General features: G+C 62.2%; 1 protein-coding gene across 1 annotated transcript in view; it reads left to right on the forward strand.

The window, feature by feature from the left end:
* The first annotated feature begins 1,741 nt into the window (after positions 1 to 1,741).
* The window catches only part of LOC136308298 (neurotensin receptor type 1-like), a 26,552-nt gene continuing 2,861 nt past the window's right edge, over positions 1,742 to 25,432 (forward strand). The window contains exons 1-3 of the mRNA XM_066235635.1: positions 1,742 to 2,821; positions 23,342 to 23,543; positions 25,179 to 25,269. Coding sequence (XP_066091732.1) covers positions 2,114 to 2,821; positions 23,342 to 23,543; positions 25,179 to 25,269 — 1,001 coding nt within the window. The 5' untranslated portion in view covers positions 1,742 to 2,113. The remainder of the gene's footprint in view (positions 2,822 to 23,341; positions 23,544 to 25,178; positions 25,270 to 25,432) is intronic.

Below are 25,432 nucleotides of genomic sequence, written 5' to 3' on the forward strand. Positions count from 1 at the left end.
CCTTTGAAGAGAAACCCAGCTTAGCAGAAAGGTCAGGGGTTTGCAAACCAAACAGGGAGAGGAGGTGGGCGGGCGGGACTGTGTTTCCACTGGCGGTGTCATCCTGAGCCCCGCACAGCTACTGGTCCGGCACAGCGACAGGCTCCAGCGGCCACCAGCAGGTGCCTTCTTCCCCTGAAGGGGCTCCCGACAGAGAAGGGCGGACGGCACCCTGGCTGGTAAGACCCAAGTCTCCTGTGAGTCCTGGGACGGCAAGGGGCACCCCGTGGGTCTGCAGATATGCCTCCTTCCCTGAGGTGGACGCCCAGGTCTCAGCCCCGAGATGTCTTCGCTGGTGGATTTGTCTCCCAGAGAACAAACCCCGCCAAAGCAGGTGCAGTGTTAAGGAGACCTCTGTTGGCCGGGGCACAGGCCGCTCTGGGCAGCGTTCTCTGCACAGCAGCTGGCTGGGCACCGTACTGTGTGCCCACACCGCGAGCTTCAGGAACGGCCGGGTCCCCGGGGGACTTCCGTCCATTGAGGACAAAATCGAGGCACAGAGAAGCAGCAACACTCACCCAGTGAAGGAGTAGGGCCCAGTTTGAGCCGGTGGGTCCCTGGGTCCCCGCTGTGGTGGCTTCTGGCAGGGGGACAGGCTGGTGTGCCCCTGGTGTGCCCATCTGGGCTAAATGGTTAAGCACGTGATTTACACGCGCTCGCACTCCCAGTGGGAACACAAGGTTTGAGGGGACAAGCAAGCCCAGAGCCAGCTGAAAACAGTAGTAACTTCGGACCTCAGGCTGGCCATCAAATAGCCAATGAGCCTAAACTTACCCTCCTGGGCGGAGCGGGGACGGGGCCCTGAGCTGGGCGGGGCTTCCTCGAGGCCTTGCCCCCTTTCCTTAACCGCCCTCCCCCCTGCGCCCCGATTTTTCTCAGCCCACCCTGTTTTCTATTCCCAGTACCGTCGGTGCAGCCGCCAGCCCGTGCAGGGACAGGGCCCGGGCCTGAGACGGTGACTCCAGAGCGCGCTCCCAGACCCTGCACGGGCTCTCAGCGCGACTCCTGATGACCGAATCCAGGCAGCGATGAGGCGGCCACAGTGCCCGCTTCCACCCGCAGTGGCCACCCCCGGGGAGCCGGTGCAGGAACCCAGCCTGCGTGGGGGTGGGGGAGGGAGGGGTTGCTTTGTCCCCAGCTCCCCGCCCCTCTCATGCACCCCACCTAGCTGGGCTGGAGTCCCGTGGCCCCCAGCTGCTGGCACCGTGCAGGCAGGCGCCCCAGGAGACGGAGGCGGCCCCGCCGTCCCCGCAGGAAGTCCTGCGTTGCCCCCCTCGCCCCGGCTGAGCGAGCCGCAGTCGAGGAGGTGGAGAGGAGGAGGCAGCTCCCTCCCTGGGGGCGTGAAAGTCGGGGAGACCGGGACCGGAGGGCGGTTGCCCGGGGGAGGGTGCCGATATCTCTAGGCACCTGCTGGAGTTCAGTTCTCTGGGGCGCTCACCGCAGGCGGCATTGCCCCTGGGAGCGCGCGGGGCCGAACGGCAGCCCGGCACCCAGGCGGGGCGGGGCGGGGCGGGGCGGGGACAGCGGCTGGGGCCGCCTCCGCCCGGCTCCAGCGCCCCCCAGGCTGGGCGCGCCGCCCCGCCGCCAAGCTCAGTCGAGGCGCGGAGCCCCGGAGGGCGCGGGCGCGGCGAGAAGTGTGCGGGCGGGAGTGCGCGGGGAGCGGGGGCGAGGGAGTGAGCGCGCCGGGCGGCGGTACGTGCGCTCCACCAGCGCCACGGGCTCGCCCGGCAGCCCGAGCCGCCCGGGAGAAGCCGAGGAACCTCGCGGTCGGGAGACCCGGGAAGCCGGGGTCGGAGCGGCGCCGGAGGGAACCCGCAGCTCCCAGCCAGGAGTCGGAGGAGGAGCAGAGCCCCGAGCCCCAGGTGAGCGCAGACCTCGTGCGCTCCGGGTGGCGCGGTCCGGGTCGAGCACTCCCGGGCGAGAGGCGCGCCCCTTCGCTCTCCCGTGCCTCCCCTCGCGTTTCCTCGGCCCTCTTCGGGCCCGAGAGGCGCCCACCCGCCGGACTTCGATCGCGGAGGCGCTCGCCGGAGCCGCGGACCCGGACCAGCGCGGCACCCCGCCCAGCGCGCCCACCATGCGCCTCAACAGCTCGGCGCCCGGCTCCCAGGGCGCCGACCCCTTCCCGCTGCCGCCGTCGTCGGGGCTGGAGGCGGTTCTGCTGGCCCCGAACTTCGACAATGGCTCGGGCAACGCGTCGGAGCTCCGGCCAGCGTCGCCCACAAGCGATCTGGACGTGAACACGGACATCTACTCCAAGGTGCTGGTGACTGCCGTGTACCTGGCGCTGTTCGTGGTGGGCACGGTGGGCAACTCGGTGACGGCGTTCACGCTGGCGCGCAAGAAGTCGCTGCAGAGCCTGCAGAGCACCGTGCACTTCCACCTGGGCAGCCTGGCCCTCTCCGACCTGCTCATCCTGCTGCTGGCCATGCCCACCGAGCTGTACAACTTCATCTGGGTGCACCACCCCTGGGCCTTGGGCGACGCCGGCTGCCGGGGCTACTACTTCCTCCGGGACGCCTGCACCTACGCCACGGCCCTCAACGTGGCCAGCCTGAGCGTGGAGCGCTTCCTGGCCATCTGCCACCCCTTCAAGGCCAAGAGCCTCATGTCCTGCAGCCGCACCAAGAAGTTCATCAGCGCCATCTGGCTGGCGGCCGGCCTGCTGGCGGTGCCCATGCTCTTCACCATGGGCCTGCAGAACCGCAGCGCCGATGGCCAGCACCCCGGCGGCCTGGTGTGCACGCCCATCGTGGGCACTGCCACCATCAAGGTGGTCATCCAGGTGAGCAGCCTCTTCCGGGGGTGGGGTGGGGAGCGAGGGCTGGGATAGAAACGGGGGTCTCACCCGGGGCCAAGGTTGCTAGGCAGCCCTTCAGGAAAAACCCCAATGCGTCTCTTTCCTTCACCCCCCAAAGTCGGTCCTGTCTGCGTACCCACGGGATTCAGGGAGCTGGAGAAACGGCCCTGAGAAATGTTACTCCGGGGAAGCTGGAGAGAGGATGGGGGAGGCAGGGGCCCGGGGGGGGGGGGGGGCAGCCGACCCCTATCGTCCCGCCTTTCACGCCGGGGTTGCCAGGTCTCAGCCCTTTTTCGCATCCTTTCCTTCGTCAAAGGGGGCAGGAACCTCAGGTCATGACCTCCCTGGGGGCCCCAGAGCGGCCTCGCTGCCTCTAGATTCCCTGAGCTGTCAGATAAACTTGTGTGCTGGCCACGCAGTCTTCCTGAAGAGAGTCCTTCTCCTGGGCTTCTCAAATAGCCTCGTGTCCCCAGAAGGCTGGGTGGGTCTGTCTCCTCCACAGCAGACGCCCCCGGGCTGCTGCCCCGTGCTGCTGCCCCGGGCTTCCTGGCTGCCCTGCGGCCCACACTCAGGAGACTGGGCCAGCATGGCGCTTGGTTTAGCCTGAGTTTCTTCACCTGTGTGATGAGTGGTGCAGGGCTCTGATCTCAGCGGGCAGAGGGCTGGGGGGGGGGGGGACTGGACGGGCCAGCAGGCTCCTGGTGCAGAGAAAGAGGTCGGAGCACCATCATTGATGGTGGTGGTGACCGTGTCGTCCCTGCTGGGAAGATCCTGAGGTGTCTGGGCATGGTGGCAGGTGGGGGGAGAGGGGGGCTGTGAGGTGAACAAGACCCCAGCAACCAGGTGCCTTCCGAGGGTCTGAGCAAAGTGCCACGGAAAACCAGCTGAGACCCCACCTTGGCAATGGGCTTGAAGGAGGGGCCTAGCAGGGTGGGAGATCAGCCCCCTACCCCCAACAGAAGGCTTGTCAGGCAGGGACCACAGCCATGGTGGTGCGGGGAGGGGTCGGAAAGGCCAAGGGGCAGAGGGTCCACTGTCCCTGTCTCGCTGTCCTCTCAGGCCCGAGTCGGACCTGCCCCCCAGGCGTGTTGCTGTGCATCTGAAGCCCAGGGGGCCACGTGCGGGGTGAGGGCAGCAGAGGGGGCCGCGTGCGGGGTGAGGGCAGCAGAGGGGGCCGCGGGTGCTGTGGTCTGCACGTCAGTCCCTGGGCTGTGGCCGTGGGGGCCACTCACGCTGCGGGTCCCCCTCGCCTGCGCTGAGGACTTGTGGCTGCAGATGTCCCTGTGTGGACAGCCCCCTTTCCCCAGTAGCCACACGGACCAGGGATGAGTCAAGACAAGGCTGACTCGCCACACTCCCTGTGCGAGAAGCACACAGCCCCACGCAGGGTGAACCCAGTGCGAGCCACCCTTCCCCTTCTGTGGGTCCCCATTTTCTTCCCCGAGAGGTCTTTGACTGGCTGTGCCCCGGGGCCTCTCTGGTCGGCGTTGGGGCAACCGAGGGGCAGCAGCAGCCATGCCATCTGCCCTTGAAGGTGAAACGTGGCAGGTTCAGGTCAGCAACGCGCTGCCCACCCAGGGGATGTCTCCACGCAGACCCCCCAGGGCTCAGCCATCATCAGAACCAGAGCGGAGGGAGCACAGCTCCCCAACCCAGGAGGCATCCTCTTCTGCTTCCCCGTGGACCCTCAGTCAGTCCCACAGATCAGACACCTCACTGGCATCTCTCCAACCTCCCGAAGGGCCATTCCTCTGAGTCCTGGGGCCACAGGCCGTGACACCGGCAGCCTGGGGCACGCCCCGGCCACTTGTCACTCAGTGACGGTCTGCTGAGTGTTGACCACGGACTGGCCCCACATCTGAGCCCACAGGTGTGAACATTTGTGAGCTTCCGTTTTTCCTTAAGGGCCTCAGCTGCGCACAGACGGGCCGCTTAGGAGACGCTGGTCCATCCGAGTCTGACAGCCCCCACGGGGCTGCCACAGCTGGCTGCTCCCTGCGCTGGGACGATGTCCCTTGCAGGGACGTGGCCTTGGGATGCCGCCTGCCTCTCTTCTGTGCCCCCATCCGCCCTCTCAGGAGAGGTTTCTCGGGGAAGGGGCTATTATGTTCCTGCTTGGCCTTCCTGACCACTTGACTGGTCTGGGCAAACTTCCACTGTTTTTAAAGTGACATCTGGCCCGAGAGGTGCTGGGTGCCTGCATCTGTGCGTCTCCCTCTCGTCCTCCGTGTGTGGAGGTGTCGGCCAGTCCCATGGTCCCCTTGTTCCACCACGAGGCTTCTCCTAACCGCCACACAGTGGGTCCCTCCCGGGTGCTTGCACACAGGTCCTATTTAGAAATGAGGTGGCTTGGCGGGCAGATTTCTGAGCCACTTTGAATAATCCTGGGCTTTTCCTGGGCGTAGCCACAGCTGAGCGGCGATGGTGGGGGAGACAGAGCTGCCCCTCGGCCAGCAACGGCTCTCCAGCCCCCGGCCGGGTCAGCACGGTGACTGCTGCACTTCCTGGTCCAGTCTTCCCCGCACCCACCCCAGCCCCCATCCTTCCAAACAGACTGCTGGTCACAGGGCCGATTGCAGAAGTGGGTGGCACTGCGTGGGTGGCCAGCCGCGTGCTGGTCCCGTGAGGAAGTTCCTCGGAGGGCGTCTCCCGACCGTCCACCCAGGCGTCCCCGAGCTGCTCACCGTCCACGCGTGGCCCTGCCCCCGTGGGCTGAGTGAGTCACGCTGAGTCCCCTGCAGTTCCGGCCAGCCCCTGTGCTCTGACCTTGGCTGTGTGACAGGTCCAGGCTTCCGGTGGGGCAGGGCCCCATGTTGGGTCACACCGTGGCTGTCCACTGTGCAGCTATGGGTGGGGAAGGCAGTGAGCTCAGACGGGCAGAAGCCTGGGGAGTCTGCACATCCCACTCAGACCCGACCTGGCCAGGTGCTGTCCAGCCTCTGGCATCACCAGGCGGGAGCCTGTGAGACCTGCTGTGGAGCAGCTGCTGAGGGCTGGCCGTTTTCCAGGGCCTGGGGCTTCGCAGCAGGTCCATGCCGGTGCCTCTCCTGGGGCCCTTTCTCGTCATCTGCCTTTGCAGAAAACCTCTGTCAGATTCAGTGCAAACGACATGCCCCTCACTGACAGGTGGGCCGGAATGCACAAGGGTCCCTGGGCGGGGTGCCCCTCCCCTGGGGGGAGCTGAGAGTGTCCCACGAGGGGCTCATGACCCACACCCACCTGCTCAAAGGCCACTGGCATGTTGGCCCAAAGCAGGACCAAGGGTTCGTTAGAGTCTGACATGGTTCTGCAGAAGCAGAGGCAGCAAGACAAGACCTGTCTCCGCAGAGGGGAGAAAATCGGTTCCCATGAAATCAGGCCATCGATCTCCCCCCACGGGTCCCTGCCCTGCGCCACCAGCAGCGGCCAGCGGCCTCCCCCCACAGGTCCCTGCCCTGAGCCACCAGCAGCGGCCAGCGGCCTCCCCCCACGGGTCTCTGCCCTGAGCCACCAGCAGCGGCCAGCGGCCTCCCCCCACAGGTCCCTGCCCTGAGCCACCAGCAGCGGCCAGCGGCCTCCCCCCACGGGTCCCTGCCCTGCGCCACCAGCAGCGGCCAGCGGCCTCCCCCCACGGGTCCCTGCCCTGCGCCACCAGCAGCGGCCAGCGGCCTCCCCCCACTGGTCCCTGCCCTGCGCCACCAGCAGCGGCCAGCGATCTCCCCCCACGGGTCCCTGCCCTGAGCCACCAGCAGCGGCCAGCGATCTCCCCCCACGGGTCCCTGCCCTGCGCCACCAGCAGCGGCCAGCGGCCTCCTCCCTGCACGGCACCCCAAGAGCACCCATCTATCTCCCTGTTCACTCCCCTCCTGTGCCAATGGAAGGGCATTTGTTTCCAGGCGTGAGCTGTAAGTTTGCACACGCAATGTGAGCGTACAGTGTCATTTATCCTGAGCAGAGACAGGAGTCAAGATGGCTGGGACGTACGGTGAACTCAGTCCTGGGGTCACAGAGATTTTCTTCTCTGCTGTCTTCTAGAATCTTTATGGCTTTATGTCTTATATTTTAGGTTTAGGATCCTTTTTTTTTTTTTTTTTTTAGCAAGAGAGACAGGAAGGGAGAGAGATGAGAAGCATCAATTCTTTGTTGCAGCACCTTAGTTGTTCATTGATTGCTTTTTCATATGTGCCTTGACCAGGGGCTCCTGCAGAGCAAGTGACCCCTTGCTCAATCCAGTGACCTTGGGCTCAATCCAGTGACCTTGGGCTCAAGCCAGCGACTTTGGGCTTCAAGCCAGCGACCTTTGGGCTCAAGCCAGTGCCCATGGGGTCATGTCTATGATCCCACGCTCAAGCCAGCAACCCTGCGCTCAAGCCCGATGAGCCCACGCTCAGTCCAGAGACTTTAGGGTTTCGAACCTGGGTCCTCTGCATCCCAGGATGACACTCTACCCACTGCGCCACCCCTGGGCAGGCAGGATCCATTTCGAGTTAATTTTTCTACAGGGTGTGAACTATGAGTACCTTTTTTGTGTGTGTGTGCACAGAGATAATTACACGGTCAGCGCTCCTTGTGAAAAGACAGGCTCCTCCCAGTGAATGTTTTCAGCACTTTAATCAAAAACGAACTGCTCTCCTGTGTCCAGACTCGCCCGTTCCTCTCGTCACTGTCTGAACTGTCCCCAGAGTTGATTCCCGTAGTCCTGTAGTCTTTCGAGGACCGTGAGTCCTCCAACTTCCCTCTTCTTTCCCAAACCGCCTGGCTGTCCTGGGCCCTTCGCTTCCCATGCCAGTTTTAGAATCAGCTTTTCAATCCACGCGTGCAAGAGGCCGGCAGCGGTTCCGCCTGGGCCGTGCTGACCTCCGGGCCCACCGGCAGCGGTTCCGACTGGGCCGTGCTGACCTCCGGGCCCACCGGCAGCGGTTCCGCCTGGGCCGTGCTGACCTCCGGGCCCACCGGCAGCGGTTCCGACTGGGCCGTGCTGACCTCCGGGCCCACCGGCAGCGGTTCCGACTGGGCCGTGCTGACCTCCGGGCCCACCGGCAGCGGTTCCGACTGGGCCGTGCTGACCTCCGGGCCCACCGGCAGCGGTTCCGACTGGGCCGTGCTGACCTCCGGGCCCACCGGCAGCGGTTCCGACTGGGCCGTGCTGACCTCCGGGCCCACCGGCAGCGGTTCCGACTGGGCCGTGCTGACCTCCGGGCCCACCGGCAGCGGTTCCGACTGGGCCGTGCTGACCTCCGGGCCCACCGGCAGCGGTTCCGACTGGGCCGTGCTGACCTCCGGGCCCACCGGCAGTGGTTCTGACTGGGCCGTGCTGACCTCTGGGCCCACTGGCAGCGGTTCTGACTGGGCCGTGCTAACCTCTGGGCCCACGAGGGAGACACGGTGTCTAACGCGGAGCCTGTGACCCACGAGGTCAGGCCGGCGCTCTGTGTGCTCGGCCTCTTCCACTGATCCCATCAGATGTTGCCCGTGTGGAGCCTACGTGTGCATAAACCCCTTTGTATGGTTCCCGTGGCGGCTGCTCTCGCCGTGGACACACATCCTGGAGCCTCCAAGGCCCAGCGTTCCCATGCAGGCTGGATACCCCCCCACACACACACACACACACCTTCCCTCGCTGTTCTCGTGGTCGACTGATCCCCCCTGCTTAATGGAGTCCCCCTTTTCTATTTCTTTGCAAACCTAGGGGTCTTATTTATACTGGACATTGTGAGTGGCATGTTGAAGAGGCTGTGGGTCTGCTGTCTTTCTCTGAGGAGTGAGCACTCTTGGTCTAGCTGGCCGGTCCGTGGCAGACCGATCTCTTGACCTTGGGCAGACTCAGTTTTGCTCCTCAGGGGTGCAGCCCCCTGGAAAGCCAGGCCCTTCTGTCTTGTGAGGGCTCCTCTGTGGATTAGTGTCACTTTGACGTAGGTTTCCAGGGGCGGGGGGGGAGGTATGGACTGTCCCCTCGGGGGTGACCCTTACTCCTCAAATATGCACTTGCTGAGGTCTCAGCGGGACACTTGGGGTGCCAGTGAAGCCTCTCCCCTCCAGCTCCGCCCAATGGCCAGCTGCCCTCCCCAAAGCCTTTCAAGGTTCCATCCGTGCACACAACCCTGCCAGCCCACAACCAGAGGCGAGCCCCTCACAGGCTTGTGAACACCCCCCCATCCCACAGGGGTCCCCCCTTCCGATGCCTTGCTGTACAGGTTCAAGCCAAGCCCGGTCTCCCATCTCTGCCCCCCTCAGCTAGAATAGCCAAGCTCTACCAATACCCCAGCTCCTAACGTCACAGTGGGACACATGTCCCCAAGAAGAGAAAGGGGTGACTGTGGGGCTCACCGCATGCGTCCCCCGCCCTCGGGGGCCACAGTCTCGCAAGGCGGCTTGTCTGTAGGAACAGCTGTTTATACAGGAGACACTGTCCAGGACCCCAAGAGGGAGTCTTGCTGTGGATTCTTAAACACTGCCCACTTTCAAAAATATTCGAGGTAGTTTATGGTAGGAGACTGGTTCAAAAGAATTATTAAAACAATGTTGCAAAAAAGGATACAGAACAAGAAACACTGTCACCCCCAGGAACAAAGCAGAAGGTAGCCAGCACCAGTGTTTGGGTTAAATCTTAGACTGAGACTTAAGAAAAAGAACAACATTGTTTACACTGAAACATTTTTTTTAGTGCATCCTCTGTTAAAAGGTGTATTTATTGTACATTCCAGCCACTCTCCCTGGACCTGGTTCATGGTTACGAGCGTTTTTCAGACAGCTTTGTGTTCTTGTAACTCAAGAATGGCCCCGAGCTTTGCAGAGTCCCAGGCTGGGAGGGAGGGAGCGAGCCCCTTTCAGGGACTGTTAGGTTGTGACTGCTCTGGGTGGTAGCAGGCGCGGAATGCCAAGTCTGGAGCGTAATTCTCCGGCTGTTTGGCAGGCCCACAAAGCCTCTGGCTCCTGCGGGTCAGCAGAGAACGAGAGTTTGTCTGGGTCATGTCATTTGGGAGACCCGTGTGTCGGGCCATCCAGAACCTGCTGGTCTGGGGCCAAGCTCAAGGACTGGCTGGGCTGTGAGTCAGTCGGCCCGGGCTGCGTGCCCAACAGGATGTGCTTGGTCGGAAGCCGCTGTCAAAGGGTCAGTAATTTATCCCCTGGACGAGGGAGAAGCGATTGCCTCTGTACTGACCACTCCTCCTGGGACCTTCAGAGCTGGGTTCACCTGCCTCTCCCGCCGCCGTCGGTTACTTCTGGGAGCACTTCACAGGGAGGGGTCCCCAGGAGGGGGTGGGGGTCCAGCCTGGGGACCCTCTCGAACACACCGCCTGGAGACACCACCCCCTCTGGACCATCCTCGGTGTGGGGCGCCTCGTAACTTCCCCTGTGTACTCCCCCACTCCAGCCGTGGGCCTGGGGCGGCAGGACCAGCCCACAGGGAAGCACTCGGCTTCCAGTGAGCTTGTTCTGCTGGCTGCCAGGGGGCCTGCCCATCTTCCCGTGACAGCAGGTCAGAAGCTCAGGCACCAGCCATCAAGGCTGGGGACAGAACAGGGAGCCTGTGAGCAGGGGCTCGGGCCGCTGAGTCTTGGCCACCCTGTGCCCATCTGACTTTGGCAGGAGGCGGGAGGGAGGGAGGCACCCAGAGGCCCCTCTGTGGGCACAGGCTGGCACCCTGACTGACTCACTCCGGACTCTGCTCAGCCCCGGGGCCCCTTTCGTGGAGGTGGACTGTCCTCTCTGAGAGCTTGAGCCACCCCAGGGGACGTCTGCCCCCCTCCAGGCTGCGTGGAGTTTGGAGGAAGAGGGATAGGTTTGCAAAAGCCCCAGGCAGCCGCAGTGAGCTGCTGAATGGACACTTGAATGGTGATCCGGGGTCAGACAGGGCCGCAGCCAAAGCAGCTTCTCTGAACCAGGAGGTGCCTCTGAGGTCCCCACCCGTCAGGCCCGCCTGCAGACTAGACGTGGACAATGGCGGAGTGCTTAAACAAGGTCAGCCGTCTCGTGCTTCCTGCAATCCATCGTCCTGACAGCTGGTTCAAAGGACCCCGGACCCAGAAACACTCAGAAAACTTCATGCAGCACCCAGGGTGGGTCCTTGTGTTTTGAAAACCTTCTCACCCCAAACACCTTTGGTCATTCAGGACACTGGAAACTGCAGGGGTCTCTTGAGCAGACATACTAGTAGCCTGGGGTTGTGGTCACAGAGCCTTGTCCCTGCCCCAGGTCTGACCAGACAGGGGCCAACAAGGAGCTCTCCTCTGGCCTGGGACCTACCACATTCCACTGAGACTCAGCCGGGACAGCAGCCCTGGGACTCACGCCCCTGGCCACCATCCCACAGCCTAGGGGGGGTGCCTCCATGGTGGACATTTAACGCATTTAGAAACAATTTCAGCTCTTCCTGGTGGGACCTCCTATTGAGTTCTAGAAATTCTCCCCTGACCTTTTAAACTACTTCACAAAAGAGATGGGACACCCTTGGTTCACCGCCTCTCCCCAGAGTTGTGAGCTGGGGTCACGCCTCGGGAGCCACAGTGAAAAGCAAAGCACGGATGTGCCAGGAATCAGACATGTGTCTCTGGGGAAGCCCCGGTTTCCAGGGGCCAGACCCCCGGCCACAGCTGTCTGGGAAGGTCCTCTTCCTTCGCCAATAAATTAAACTCACTTTCATTTCTCCTGTCCTGCGGAAATGGCTACAGTCAGAGAGGACGGGCTCTTGATGACAAAGACCAGGGAGGGGCCTGACTCTGTGGAACCCCTCGCTCTGCATTCATATTCTACCTGTAAAAAGGGTCCGGTGTCCCCGCCTCCTGCACGCGGTGGTCCCAGGAGACCCCAGTGGGCCTTTCAACACAGGAAGACGCTTCACAAGCACAGACGGTTTTCTTCATCACAGTTACCGATCAGGTTCCGAGCGGTGCCATCATCTACCAATAACAGGGGACCGGAAACACAGAATCAGGACGCCTGCTTGTCACCTCACGGCATGGGAGGCTGCAGGGGCCGTGAGATGCTCGGGGCCCACGTGTGTCGCTGCCGCCAGCGCTTTGAATGTGACACCGTCCGCATAGGGGGTTTCTTGGAAGCCAGCAGGCCGCGCCTGCCTCTGTCTGTCCCCGGAGTCTGGTTGGGAAACTAGCTACCCCGAGGGCTGGGGGAAGCATAGAAGGAGTGGGCTTAGCCTCTGCTGTGCTCATGGGTCCTAAAGCCTCCAGGTGCCCCTGGATGGGGAAACGTTCTTTCTCTGAAATCAGCTCAGGTCACACCAGTGCCCACCCCCCCCACCCCCGTGCCAGGGTCAGGTGCAGACCCCACAAACTTGTCACTGCACGTGGTGGGCTCTGCACTCTGCCTCAGCCTCTGGCACCTGATCCCTCTGCCCCAACCTCAGATCTCCACGTCAAGATGGCAGTATGGGGTGGGGTGGGGTGGGTAGGGCGGGGGGAGGCAGATCTGGCAGAGGGAGCCGGTTTCAATGAGGCTTGGCCAGGAGTTTGCTGGGAACAGGTGGGTCTGAGTGTCAGAGTGCAGTGTGTTGCAAACAGCTTGTCTCTGCCACCAAAAATAAACAAGGCTGTCACCGCCTGGGACAGCGGCTTCCTTCCCCGAGATGGACCGTCCAGCAGGCGGGTCTGGGGCCCACGTCTGCGCTTGGCGAAGGCTGCAGGCGCTCAGCGGGAGCGGCTCTGACGGGTGTCCCCGTGGATGACCACCGGGCGGTGGAACAACTGTGCGGGCAGCACAGACAGGGCAGCCAGACATGAACTCCACAAGAACTCGTGGCCAAGGTGGCTGGAGGGAGAGCCTTGGGCTGGACGTCGTGGGCCCTGGGACAGTCGTCATCGTCTCTGGCCCACAAGCTTTTACAGTAGACGGCCCCTGCGTTGTGAGGATTCGCACAGACAGAGCAGGCGGGGGCCGTATCCTGCTCAGCCTGTGCCCCTCGACCCAGGGCAGGACCTAGGTCTGCCGGAGCCCCTTGAGGCCAGCGTGGAGCTGAGGGAGGGGGCCCTGGGCCTGTGCCAGACGGCCACACAGCCACCTCCGATTGAAGATGAGTCCCCTCCCTGCTCCCCACTCCCTGTCTCCAGTTCCCTGGCTCATCTCCGCTCCCGCCCTCTCTCCTCTCCTGGGGTCGCGGTGGCTTGAGGACAATGCTGACATCTGGGTGGGGCAGTGGTCAGACTTGTCACATCATGGCGGAGGGCGCGGGGCCACAGCCGGCTGCATCTCCTCCCAGGAACCATTAAGACAAACCCTCGCTGCCGCCGTATCTCATGTCATGAATATTCATACATCATGAATATTCATGTAGGTATGGGACTTGCAGATTCTGGTGATTTAAATGTCGTAAACAGTGTGCGAGCGTGTTTTCGGGGAGAAGATCTGTCAGAGAAAATGAACCTTGATCACCAGTCATAACGGGGAGACCGCAGCCCTGGTCCCAGCGAGGCCGCCCCATGCCCCTCCCCACGATCGTCTTGCAAGGTCATGGCTCTGGGGGCTCAGAAACTAGCACCAGCTGGGCACAGGCAGGGTCACGGCCTCCCAGGTGGTCCCCTGGCACAGCCTTGCCCCCCCCACCATGGTCTGCGAGTGCAGACCCCCCACACACACACACACACACAGGGGAGTCAGGCCAGGATCCATTCTAGCTTTCCAGGTCGGGTGGAAAGTTCTAGAAAACGCTGGGCTTCAGTAGACAATGCTCAGGGCTCTTCCACCCGACCTGAAGCAGGGGTCGTTGGGAAGAGCAGTGCGTGGTGGTGGTCCGTCCCACTTCTTGGGACGGGAGAGTGAGAGACGGAGAGGGCGAGGGAGGGGACACCACCCTCTGATGGTCCCCTCACGACTTCGGTCTCAGCTGAGGAGGCAGAAGGTTCCCAGCAGGGTGGGCAGACCGGCGCGAGGAGTCATCCCTGTGAAGAGCACGGGCGTGATCGGTGCCCCATCTCAGGGAGGCGGTGGCTCCGACCCCTGGGCGGCCGCACCGGCTACACTGTTTCCAGGCGTTGGTGATACAGCTGCCGGAAAGTTCTACATCTCACTGGCGGTTAGCGCTGTGTGCGTCGGGCTGGTCTGCGGGGGACGCCGCCCGGCTGCGTGCGCTTCGCGTGCGCGGGGTTTCGCGCGTGTGCGGTGGGTGGTTGTGCAGAGCCAGCCCCCCCGCGGTTCAGGTTAGGCGCCCTGGCTTGGGACCGCACATCCCCCCTCCTTTGCCAGCTGCTTTGACTGTGTGTGTGGGTCCCCCAAATTCATGTGTTGAAATCTAAGCCCCCATGTGATGGTGGGTGGAGAGAGGACCTTGGGAAGGTGATGAGGTCATGAGGGTGCATTCCCCATGATGAGGTCGGAGAGCCCCCGGCCCTCCTTCTGCACCAGAACCTGTCCCCGCCAGCACCCCGACCTGGGATTTCCCCTCCAGCGCGGTGAGGAAGGGGTGTCTGTTGTCTGAGAGTCACTGTGTCCCGGGCGCTTTGTTAGAACGCCGGAGCTGAGACAGCAGCCGTTCATTCATGTATTCACCCACACAGTATCTGAGTGACAGGCTCTGTTCCCTGGCAGCCAACTGTGCGGTGTGCGTGTAGGGAGGGGGGAGAGCCAGCAACCAGGAGAACAAACCTGTACCCTCGGAACGAAAGGGGACAGTGGCCGACCCGCCCGGCCCTCCCCGCGTGCTCAGGTGACAGCTGGCTCTCTGGGTCCGGGCAGGGAGGGGCAGCAGTGCCGGGCGCTGCGGAGCCTGCCCGGCTGTGCCAGCGAGGTCAGCCTGTCCCCACATGGTCCTGGCTTCCCGGCCAGCCCCATTCACAGGTCTGCAAACTGCCCCTATTTCAGGACTTCGGTGGCGGAAGGGGCGGGGAGCCCACAGAATCCCTCATTTGCTTTTCTCAAAGGCTGCCGGGCGGCTGGGCCAGATTGTGGCTCTCGCCAACAAAAGAACCCCAGCGATACGGGCTCGCAGTGCTCCGCGTCTGACAAATGAACCAATTATGTCTTTGTGACAAACCGTTATTAGGAGGGAGATTACATTCCTTCCGTGGGTGTTGGAACGGTGCAGATGGGAGTGGCCCTGGGACAGGATCAGACAGACGCCTGGCTGGGGGGGGGGGGAACAGCCTCCCCATCGCACCCCCCAAAGCCGGAGCTGGTGGCTGAGGGCCAGGAGCAAGCCCGTCGGCCTGCAAGGCTGCCCTCCCTGCTGAGGGTGGGGTCCTCTGGGTGGACCAGCCCCCTCCCACCCCCTTTGTTTATAGGCAGGGAATAACAAGGACCAGGACGCTGGCCCACCTTCCTCCTCACTCCAGGTCTAGAAACACAGCGCTCTGGGCCCTGCCCCCACGGTGACCCGTCCGAAACGCACGTGTGCAGAGGACGCTGGCTGGGATCCGCTGGCCTTGTGTCTCGTGGAAGCCTGTCACAGGGCAGAGAGAAGCATGACCTTGAAGTGATGTGTGTGTTGTGCCCAGGACGTGCCCCGGGGCGATGCTGACACCATGCGGGCCCTCCAGCTGCACCTGTCTGTCTGTCCCTCTTCCCTTCCAACTCATTCTGTCCCGTGAGCCCGGCACAGCCAGGCTCACCGGCACCGTGGGGGATGAGTGGGGGAGGGGGCCGTCGTTTCCGTCGGACTCGCTCCTCATCGCAGCCGTTCCGGTGAGAAGCCTCCAGGAGGGGGTGTGAGCTGAAGGAGCTCAGTGTCACATCCTGGGGTGTTAGCCCAGAGCACAAGGTCCCCTCCATGACCTCCATGCCCAAAGGCGGGTCAAGGGGAAGAAACAGCCAAACGCTGGCTGAGTTGGGGTGAGTCCCTTCTTCCCCCCTTGGGGGTCTCGGGGGACGCGGGTGGCCCTGCTCCCGGCCCTGGTCCGTCGGCCACCGGGCTCCGAGTTCACCATAACCAGATTCACCTGAAGCAGGGATGGAGCGCTAATTCCACTGCAAGGAGCTGAGGCGCTGGGTACAGAGCCAGACGTCCACGGGGAGCCGGGCACCGACTCTGCCGGTGGACGGTGATTCGAAAGCGGGAGGAACAGGATATTTGCTAAACCGCCCACACAATTACATGGCAGAACAACACTGGAAATCGTGGGGCCAGGACTCAGCTGCTGGCCGTGGCGGGCATGGAGAAGGGCACACAGGAGGGCACACAGGAGGGCACACAGCCCCCAGGCCCAGCTGGCTTCAGCTGCACGTGGGGGGGGGGCACTGCTCTTTCTAAACAGATTCTGAAGCCCGGTGTGTTCCTGCTCGGGACTCGCACCCGAGGGCACAGCGTGTCCCGGATTTGCAGGACCCCGCTGTCCCACAGCGGAGGGATTTTGAACGACTGCCTGGATATACCCCCTCAGCCCTGTGCAGCCCCCTGGCGTGGCGAGGAGCATGCTCTCCATGGCTGGACTCTGTCCAGAGCACCTGCGAAGCCTCCTAGACATTTTGTGCTGAGGGAGTTGGCACCACTTGGATCTCTTGGACTCAGATTTAGTGCCCGACACCTTAGCAAACGGCTCAGCAAACCCTGGTCCTGTCAGCTCGTATCTGAGTGGCGGGATAAGCGGCAGCCGGTGTCGATGAACAGGGAGCCAACCCTCTAGACAGACGTGGTCACAAGCGAGAAAGCAGTCACTATCCCAGTGTGAAGTGTGGGTGGGCTGTGGTCTCAGGCTGTTAGCTGACCACTGAGCTTCCTTCTTGCCCCCAGTCTTGCCTCACCCACAGGGGTGAGGGCCGCGTCCCAGGGACTGGAGTCCACGCCCCTGCTCTTGCTAACTGCTCTGACACTTGTCCTTGCCAAAGATTTTTCTTAACACACACCCCCTTTGTTGCTACTGGGCAGATGTCCCACTGATCTGAACACGGTCGTGGCTTTCTAGCCAGCAGATACTTAAAAACATGGCAAATAGGCCCACACCCTCAGTGGCCTGCCGCTCTGTGCAGACGGCTTCCACGCAGTTCTGAGAGGTGCTGGCATGGCCGAAAAGCGACTGTCCACCCAGCCGCTGCGTCCGGAGCAGATAACAAGCCCCACCACCCACCCAAACTGTCGGCCACGGCTGGGCTCTCCCCCAGTGCCCATCCTGTGTCCTGCCCCTCCTGGAGGACACCTCCTCGGGCATAAGTGGAGGGGGTGGACAGGCACATTGGGAAGGCCCTTTTCCTAATCTGATTGAGGGTCTCCCAGCAGCCGGGCTGGTGCCAGAGGCGCAGTCCAGCCAGGAGCAGACAGGATGTGGCTACAGAGGGGCACGCTCAAGCTGTGGCCTCTGTGCCAATGGCACTGCCCGGTGTGTGTGTGTGGGGGGGGAGACACCCTTGTATGAGGGCTGGAGGGGGCACGTTCCTGCAGAGATCACAGGCTGCCCACCTGCCCCTCACCAGAGGACAGGAAGGGTCTGGGGATGCAGTGGAGTGGCTTCTGCTTCTGGCGGGCTTGGTCCCTCCCTGCCCGTCCCAGGTCCCCTCCCCCAACCCAGACCCCTCTCCACCGGGGCAGCCCCGGCCGGTGTGACGGTCACTGTCCGTGGTGCTGAATCCCGGGCCTCCTGGGACTTGAGCGTTCTCTCTCTGCACCGAGTCCGCAGGGACTCTGGGGCAGCCTCTCCCTGACGCTGCAGACAAACCAGAGGGGAGCCCAGCCACCAGGCGAAGCAGAGGCTGGGAGGAGAGAGAGGTGGACAGAGGTTCGGCCCGGAGAGGTCACCGAAGAGTAGAAGTTACTCTCAAAAATTTGCAGTTACCTCCCCCCTCAAAATTGTCCCCTCTGGGAAGCTGGGGGTGGCAAGCACTCAGCAAAGCTTCGCTGATAAGGACGGGTCCCTCGCCCTGGTCTGGCTGTCACCCGTGCCCTGCACGCTCCTTGCGCTTGTCCTCTCTGCTGTAGACTGGCCCGAGATGTATGAAAGGAGCGTTCCGCCGTGGTTCCGACCGAGTCTGGGCTCAGAGCCCGGTCCGCATTTGTTCTTCTGTAAAGACGAGGATGCCAGTAGCTGCCGCCTCGCAGACTCGAAGAGCCTGTCCACTGTGGAGACAGGGGAGCTCTGAGTGTGGCGTCTAACTTGTAGAAAGCACCCCGTTACTGGTTAGCTAGAGGCTGCGTGCCAGCTGGAAAGGGGGGGGGGTTGAGAACAGTGTTTTTCAACCACCAGAAATGTCATGCCAACCCACGAAGGAGTTAACCACCCTGGTGTTGCATGAAGATTATGGACCCAATGATCTTAATCAAATTCATGTATGCTCAGAGTGATTTCCGCCTCAGCAGTCCCTGAAATAATTCTCCTATTTTCAATGGTCCCCAGACGTAAAAAGGTTGAAAACCACTGGTGTAGAAGCACCAAGTGTCCTTTATTATATTGAGCCCAAATCTGCAGATTCGAGCTACCTAATGGCGAGCTGACCAAACCCTGTAGAGCTGAGACTCGTGGCCCGAAGCAGCTATGATCAGTCCTAAGCTGCACACAACCCTCTGGGCCCCTCCCCACGGTGGTCTTTCAGGCAATAGGATGACTCACACAGCCCGTCTGTGTCCCTACCCTGTCCTGTCTCCTGGTCCTCCATGTGTGGCTCAGGAATGCCGGAAGTTCTGGGGACTGTGAGGTCTCCGCCCCCGAGCCACACCATGGACTTCTCCTCGGACGCTGGGTCCTCAGCGCACCCTCCTCGCCGATCCGTCCTGTTTTCTATATGCTTGTCTCTATGGACCGTGTGTGTCCTGCTGGGCAGCAGACCTTTGGATATGGGGTCCCGGCGGCACCCCGAGCATCCAGGTGCTCATTAGATGAGGGACAACCGAGAACAAAGCCTCACCCTAGACGGTGTTACCCTCGGGACATTCTGGACTGTCCCCTTGAGGGACCCCTTCTCTCTCGGCTGTGGCCCACTGAGGTCTGCCCCCTGCAGCACCTGCAGCCCAGGGCATCGAGGTGACAAGTGTGTGGTTGTCACGTGACCGTGGGGGCGAGGACCCAGGAACCTGTCACAGCGCACATGCACGGAGGGAGGGGGAGGGAGTGTCCCCAGCTCACGACGGGAGCGTGGCGTCAAGGTCTGGATGCATCATCACATCAACCGCCTGGATGTTTGTTTTTCATGCGCAGCTGCATGGCCGTGACTGTGACCGTGACACAGCGACTGTGGAATGACTCGGGTCATTGTTCCCACCCTGGAAGCTCCGGGCACTGACTTCACTTCAGCCCTTGGGGGGTCCGAGGAGGGTCCTCCTGGAGTCTGCCGTGGAGGTTAGAAGGAGGTGGGCCCCGTGAGCCCAGGCCTGGCTGGGGCCGGTCGTCCGCTGGGAGGTCCCCCTGCCAGGCCAGCCGAGGGGGAGCCAGCAGTCTCCAGCGGGGAGGGTCTGGAGAGCCAGCAGTCTCCACCGGGGAGGGTCTGGACAGTCTCTGCCAGGGAGGGTCTGGAGAGCCAGCAGTCTCCACCGGGGAGGATCTGGACGGGAAGCTGTTTCTCGCAGACACTGTTTCCCTAAAAGCTGCTGGGTTTTGCAAACACCCTGAGCGGCATTCTGCACCTTCCCACTCACCGCCCGCAGGTGGTTGAGCTGCAAAGCGGCTGGAGTCTGGAGCCGTCTCTTTACCAAAACACACATTGAGATGAGGGAGAAACAGCCGCATTCGACACCAGGGATCAGTCCTCAGGAGGGTAGGATGAGGCGGCAACCATCTCAGCGAGAACCCCTCGGCTGGCCAGAGAGAGGGCCCGGGGCCAGGGGCCAGGGGTCAGGGGCCAGGCTGCCGGCCTCTGAGTCGGGGCCCTCACCTGCCAGGCCTGCCCACGCCAGTTTGCAGGCATGCTGCCGCGGTCAGGGAGCCAGCCCTGTCCTCCAAGCAGACCCACGGCTCATCCCACTGACCTCTAAACACGCACTTTCTTCTTAATGGTTCGGCTACTTCTCTCTGTCTTCCTCACAACCCTGCAGACGGCAGAGACTGGGCGGGGGTGGGGGTGGGGTGGGGGTCGGGGGTGGGGTGTGGTCCTAGGAACATCGGGAGAGCGAGCAGGAATTTCTCCCCAGCTGGAACAAGTTATGTCCCATCACTAAATTTTATGGCAAAATTTTAAACAGCCATGCCCAAACGACTATTTTTTTAAATTCCAACAGTGAAAAAGTCAAACTTCCCTGATTTCCTCTAGCTGTCCTGCAGCGTATATTTCTGTGTTTTCCATCTTTGCTCCATCTGAATTTGGGATGGGAAGTGAGTTAAGGTACAGAGGTGAATTAGCATCCAGGTTTCAGGAACGAACTTGGTTTATCTTAAGACAGTGGTCTCCCCAACCTTTTAGGGGCCACGGACCAGTTTAATGTCAGAAAATATTTTCACAGGACCGGCCTTTAGGGTGGGACGGATAAATGTATCGCGTGACCGAGACAAGCGCCAAGAGTGAGTCTTAGACGGATGTCACAGAGGGAATCTGGTCATTTTTTAAAAAAAATAAAACATTGTTCAGACTTAAATATAAATAACACGGAAATAATGTAAGCTATTTATTCTTTCTCTGTGGACCGGTACCAAATGGCCCACGGACCGGTACCAGGTCCGCGGCCCGGGGGTTGGGGACCACTGTCTTAAGGGATGGGGGAGAAAGGAGTATTTATTTTGCTCAAGAGAAACCGAGTCCAGAAGGGAGGGCTGCAGGCATAGCTGGATCCAGGCGCTGGAACAATATTGTGGCGCTCTGCTGTCACCGTGCTGGCTTCTTTCTTAGGCTGATTCTTCCCACAAGCTGCAAAAACAGTGCCAACAGCCACAAAAGCACTTTTCCGCCCAGCAGGCCCTTGAACAAAAGACCTGCAGCCGGTCCTCCCAGAACGAACATTTTTGGTGCGAGGTGACGCGTTACCTGCATGTCTCCAATGAGGGCCTGCCCAGGTCTTTCAAACGTGCTGATTGGCTAGGTCTGGAGAGAGGGCGGGCCGCTGGGTGGAGGGCTGAGCAGCCCCAGGGAGGGGGCAGTGGATGCGAATGGGCAGAGCCAGCAGGTGCTGGGCAGGTGGCCACCCACCTCCTCTGCCCACTTAGGTGCCGTCCTGACTGCCTGCGGCCACGTTTCTGGTCTCTCTCCTGCTCTGTCCACTCGTCTCCATGCCAGACTGACCTCACTAGGGTCTATGGTCAGTGTGCTCCCATAGCTGAGGAGGCCGGGCCTCCTGGTCCCACACTGACCCCTTAGTCTGCCTTTCCAGGACTTTCCCAGTGATCTTTAGATATTTTTTTTATTTGCATTTTAGAATTAGCTTGCGTATTTCCAAGACCCTCTCAGGTTTTACTGGGACAGATGCCTAGACCAGCCTGTGTCCCTGTGTCCCCTGTGTCTCTCTCTGTCCCGGACGGGACGCTGACTTCCCCGCATTGAGCCTCTTTCCCTCCCAGGGTCACACTGCCGTGTTTCCCAGAGATCTTGCACGTGGCCGCCGGGAGCATGTTCCTCTTTGCTTGTTGCCAAGGGCAGGGGCGTGGGGGGGGGGTGGACTACTCCCCTGCTCTGAGAAGGGGAGGGCAGAGTGCAGAAAAAAGGGGCTCAGACTGTGAGCCTTGGCAAGAGAAGGCAGACCCCAAGAGTCAGGCACCTCCCTAAATCTGGACGCCCCAGACTCTGTCTTGGTTTCCAGGCTGGAGAGGTGGGGGGCGTGGAAGGAAGGCCCCTCCCACCCCCTGGAAGCCAGTGCCGGCCTGAGCCTCCTCCTCATCGCCAAGCCCAGGGCCCAGTGTCTGGTCAGGTGGGCCTACAGGGCCAGGGCCACCGCCCCCCATGCCCAGGGCCTCAGAATCAGGGCCCAGGACTCCTTCCAGACGCGGGGAGCCCCGCCCCGGGGCAGCTTGGGACACACCCCACACACACGGCCCTCAGCCCTGCTCCGCCCCCAGAGGTAACTATCTCTGCTGCCTGTGCTCAGAGAGGCGAGGCATTTAAAACGTTTTAATGTTTAAAATCTGTGTTGGACACACCCGATCTGTTTACATGATACCCAGCTGCGGTGACTCACAGAGAAGTGGTTTGTCTTCTGGGCCTGGGCCCAGTGTCCCCCTGCACCCTCCCCCTCCCCCTGTCCAGCCAGGAGCTCCAGAAGCCTTCCCAGAGCTACCCCTCAGCCCACGTCGCACTTCCTCGTCCTGTGGCGGGGGGGGGGGGACTCCAAACAGAAAGCAGTGACACTGAGGGAGGGGACGCCCCCCCCACCCCATGTCGGAACCTGCTCCCTCGCCTGGGAGACCTGGGAGAGGAGGGAGCCTGGCAGGTGGGCAGCCCGCCGGGAAAAGGCCGTCCTCCCGGGGACCGGGCGGCCGTCTCCAGCCTGTTTGTCCCGTGGTTTAGCGAAGCCTCGTGCCAATGGACCTGGGCGCAAGCTGAGGCCCCAGAGCGGCCTGGGGCCCCGTGGGAGTGGGTGAGACCTGGGGAGGCCTCGGCCAGCGCCCTGGGGCGAGCGGGAGCAGAACCCGCCCACATCAGGAAACGCTGGCGCCTCCCGGCGGCCGCCTGGGTCTCCGTGGCTGCTGCCCACGTGGGCAAGACAGAGCTGTGAGGGTCCTCACCCGGGTGAGAGCGTCACTGTCGGGCTGTCGAGGGGCCTGCTCCACGCTCAGGTGAGCAGGTGGCCAGAGGGCGGCCTGGGACTGACCACCCGGGCTGCAGCCAGCGCTCCAGGCAGCACCAAAGAGCCTCCTTCAACCTGAAGTTCAAAATGAGCATGAGGGGCAGCACAGCAGGACCGACAGACAGAGGCAGGACAGACGGACGGAGACACGGCCACCGCGTCCCAGGTGCCCTGCCGTGCCCTCGAGCGGGGGCATCGGGACGAGACGTGATGACGAGAAGGTTCCGGAAGGGAATAAGAGGCCCGGGTGCTTTGAGCCACTCGAGGCTGCTGGGCAGCGACGTGGGAGCCCCCTCAGGGCCGTGTGCCGCCCCCCTCCTTCCCGCTGGTCCACAGCCCCTCACCGCTCAGTGGTCCACTGCTCTGGGGTGAGACCCAGTGCCCCCCACTTCCAGAAGGTCATAACCCTCTGGCTGAGCAGGTGTCTGCAAAGGCCGGTGTCAGAGTGGTACCATCAAAGGGCCTCGTCAAGTCCAGGTCCAGCCGGTTCTGAGCCGGTGATCCCGGCAAGCCCCTCGGCCTCTTCGAGACGTGGCTTCCCCAGACGCAGAGGGACGTGGAGGAGAGAGGTGTGGATAGGAGCCACTTCTCAACGTGCCGAGAGGCAGCTGGGGGGACAGGGTCAGGGTGTGTGTCCAAGGGCTGGGCTCGGCCATCCTGGCTGTGTCCAGACCTGGGAACAGAGAGCCTGTCCCTTGGCCACAGCCGGGACACCCCCGAGTTTGCCTTTGCGTTGTCTGCGGGTTGCACCCAGTGCAGAGGGCTCCCCGACATGCCAGACCGGCTGCAAAGCCTGTCCGAGCCAGGAGCTGGGAGCAGGCGGAGGTCAAGCCTGGGGATGGGAGCCTGTGTTCGGCGGGTCACTGCACTGACCAGATGCCCCACATCCTGGGTCCTAGACTCCCCCCGTCGGCGGGTCTGACGGGCCACCCTCCTCTCTCTCTCCGCAGGTCAACACCTTCATGTCCTTCGTGTTCCCCATGGTGGTCATTTCCATCCTCAACACCATCATCGCCAACAAGCTGACCGTCATGGTCCGCCAGGCGGCCGAGCAGGGCCAGGCGTGCCCGGCAGGGGACAAGCACAGCTCGTTCAGCATGACCGTCGAGCCGGGCAGGGTCCAGGCCCTGCGCCATGGCGTCCGGGTCTTACGTACGTAACCACGGGTCCCCTCGGAGGGGCGGGGGCAGCCGGGGGTCAGCAAAGCAGTGAGGGCTACACCCCTCGAACTGGGCAATGTTTAAAGACCCGTGAGTGGGGGCCTGTCAGGGCCGAGACTCAGAGGGCTGGCTCCACCGAGGCCTGTGCTGCTCCTCCCTGTATCCATTCATCCATCCATCCCTCTGTCCATTCATTCTTCCATCTGTCTGTCCACACACTCACTCCTTCTCTCCTGGGTCAGTCGTTCACTCAGCCAACCACCCGTGCACCCACTCAGCAAGTCTCCTGAGCACCAACTCTGGGTCAGGCGGCTTCCCCTCCAGGGGGCGGCAAGAGCAGGGGCCACCCCGACATAGCAGGGGAAGCACAGGCCACACCAGGGCACAAAAACACGCACGTCACTGACGTGCAGACAGGGGTGAGCGTGAGAAAGAAAATAAAGCCATGACCCGGCAGCCGGGAAAGGCTGTCTGAGGGAACACCATCCCGCTGAGACCAGCCACAGGGCTGCAGGCCGCGGGCACAGCCGTGCAAAGGCCCTGGGGTGATGGAACCTGGTGAGAAAGCTGGCTGGTGCTGAGAGTGGAATCACGTCCCTGTCACGGAGCCTAAGGTGCTCAAGGCCATCCATGTAGCAAGTGTCAGCCGTGGAATTGCCAGCGGTGGCTCTTTTTTGTTTTTTTGGAAGAACTGCCATACTGTTGTATATTTTTGTGTAAGGTAGGAGTCCAACTTCATCCTTCTGCATGGATGTCCAGTTTTCCCAGCAGCACTTGCTACAAGGGCTGTCCTTTCCCCAGGGAATGGTCTTGACCCCGGGTCACGAGTCCTCCGACCGTAGACGGGAAAGTCTGTCTCTGGGCTCTGTGTTCTGTCTGTCCCATTGATCCGTCTGTCTTTCTGTCTGCACGCTCTGTGTGCTGCTGCAGCTTTGTGGCGAGTTTCGAAACCAGGAAGTGGAGTCCTCCAGCTTCTTTCTTCTTTTTCAAGATCTTTTTGTCCATTCAGGGTCCCTGGAAATTTAGGGTGGGGTCTTCTTCTGTTTCTACAAGAAATGTCACCAGGTTGTTGATAGAGACTGCATGGAACTCTGTGCTTGGCTTTGGGGGGGCACGGACGTGTTCACAGCGTTCGGTCTTCCGGTCTATGGACACGGGACGCTGCCCTGACCGCCCTGAGGTCCGGTCTATGGACACGGGACGCTGCCCTGACCGCCCTGAGGTCCGGTCTATGGACACGGGACGCTGCCCTGACCGCCCTGAGGTCCGGTCTATGGACACAGGACGCTGCCCTGACCGCCCTGAGGTCTGGTCTATGGACACGGGACGCTGCCCTGACCGCCCTGAGGTCCGGTCTATGGACACGGGACGCTGCCCTGACCGCCCTGAGGTCCGGTCTATGGACACGGGACGCTGCCCTGACCGCCCTGAGGTCCGGTCTATGGACACGGGACGCTGCCCTGACCGCCCTGAGGTCCGGTCTATGGACACGGGACGCTGCCCTGACCGCCCTGAGGTCCGGTCTATGGACACGGGACGCTGCCCTGACCGCCCTGAGGTCCGGTCTATGGACACGGGACGCTGCCCTGACCGCCCTGGGGCCCCTGTCCCCGTCCCCGTCCCTCAGGTGCCGTGGTCATCGCCTTCGTGGTCTGCTGGCTGCCCTACCACGTGCGACGCCTCATGTTCTGCTACATCTCAGACGAGCAGTGGACCCCGTGAGTGCTGGGGGGCTGCGGTGGGAGTGTGCCCCCCTAACCACGTGGGCATGGGGAGGCGCCGAGAGAAGCAGCTCAGGGCAGGGGTGCAGATCAGGTGTCCCCCAGCGGGCCCTCAGGTACAGCTGTGACCAGGCCGGAGGGGCAGGCTGAAGGAGACCGT

The sequence above is a fragment of the Saccopteryx bilineata genome, chromosome 6 (genome assembly GCF_036850765.1).
Source record: "Saccopteryx bilineata isolate mSacBil1 chromosome 6, mSacBil1_pri_phased_curated, whole genome shotgun sequence".
In the NCBI taxonomy this organism is placed as follows: Eukaryota; Metazoa; Chordata; class Mammalia; order Chiroptera; family Emballonuridae; genus Saccopteryx; species Saccopteryx bilineata.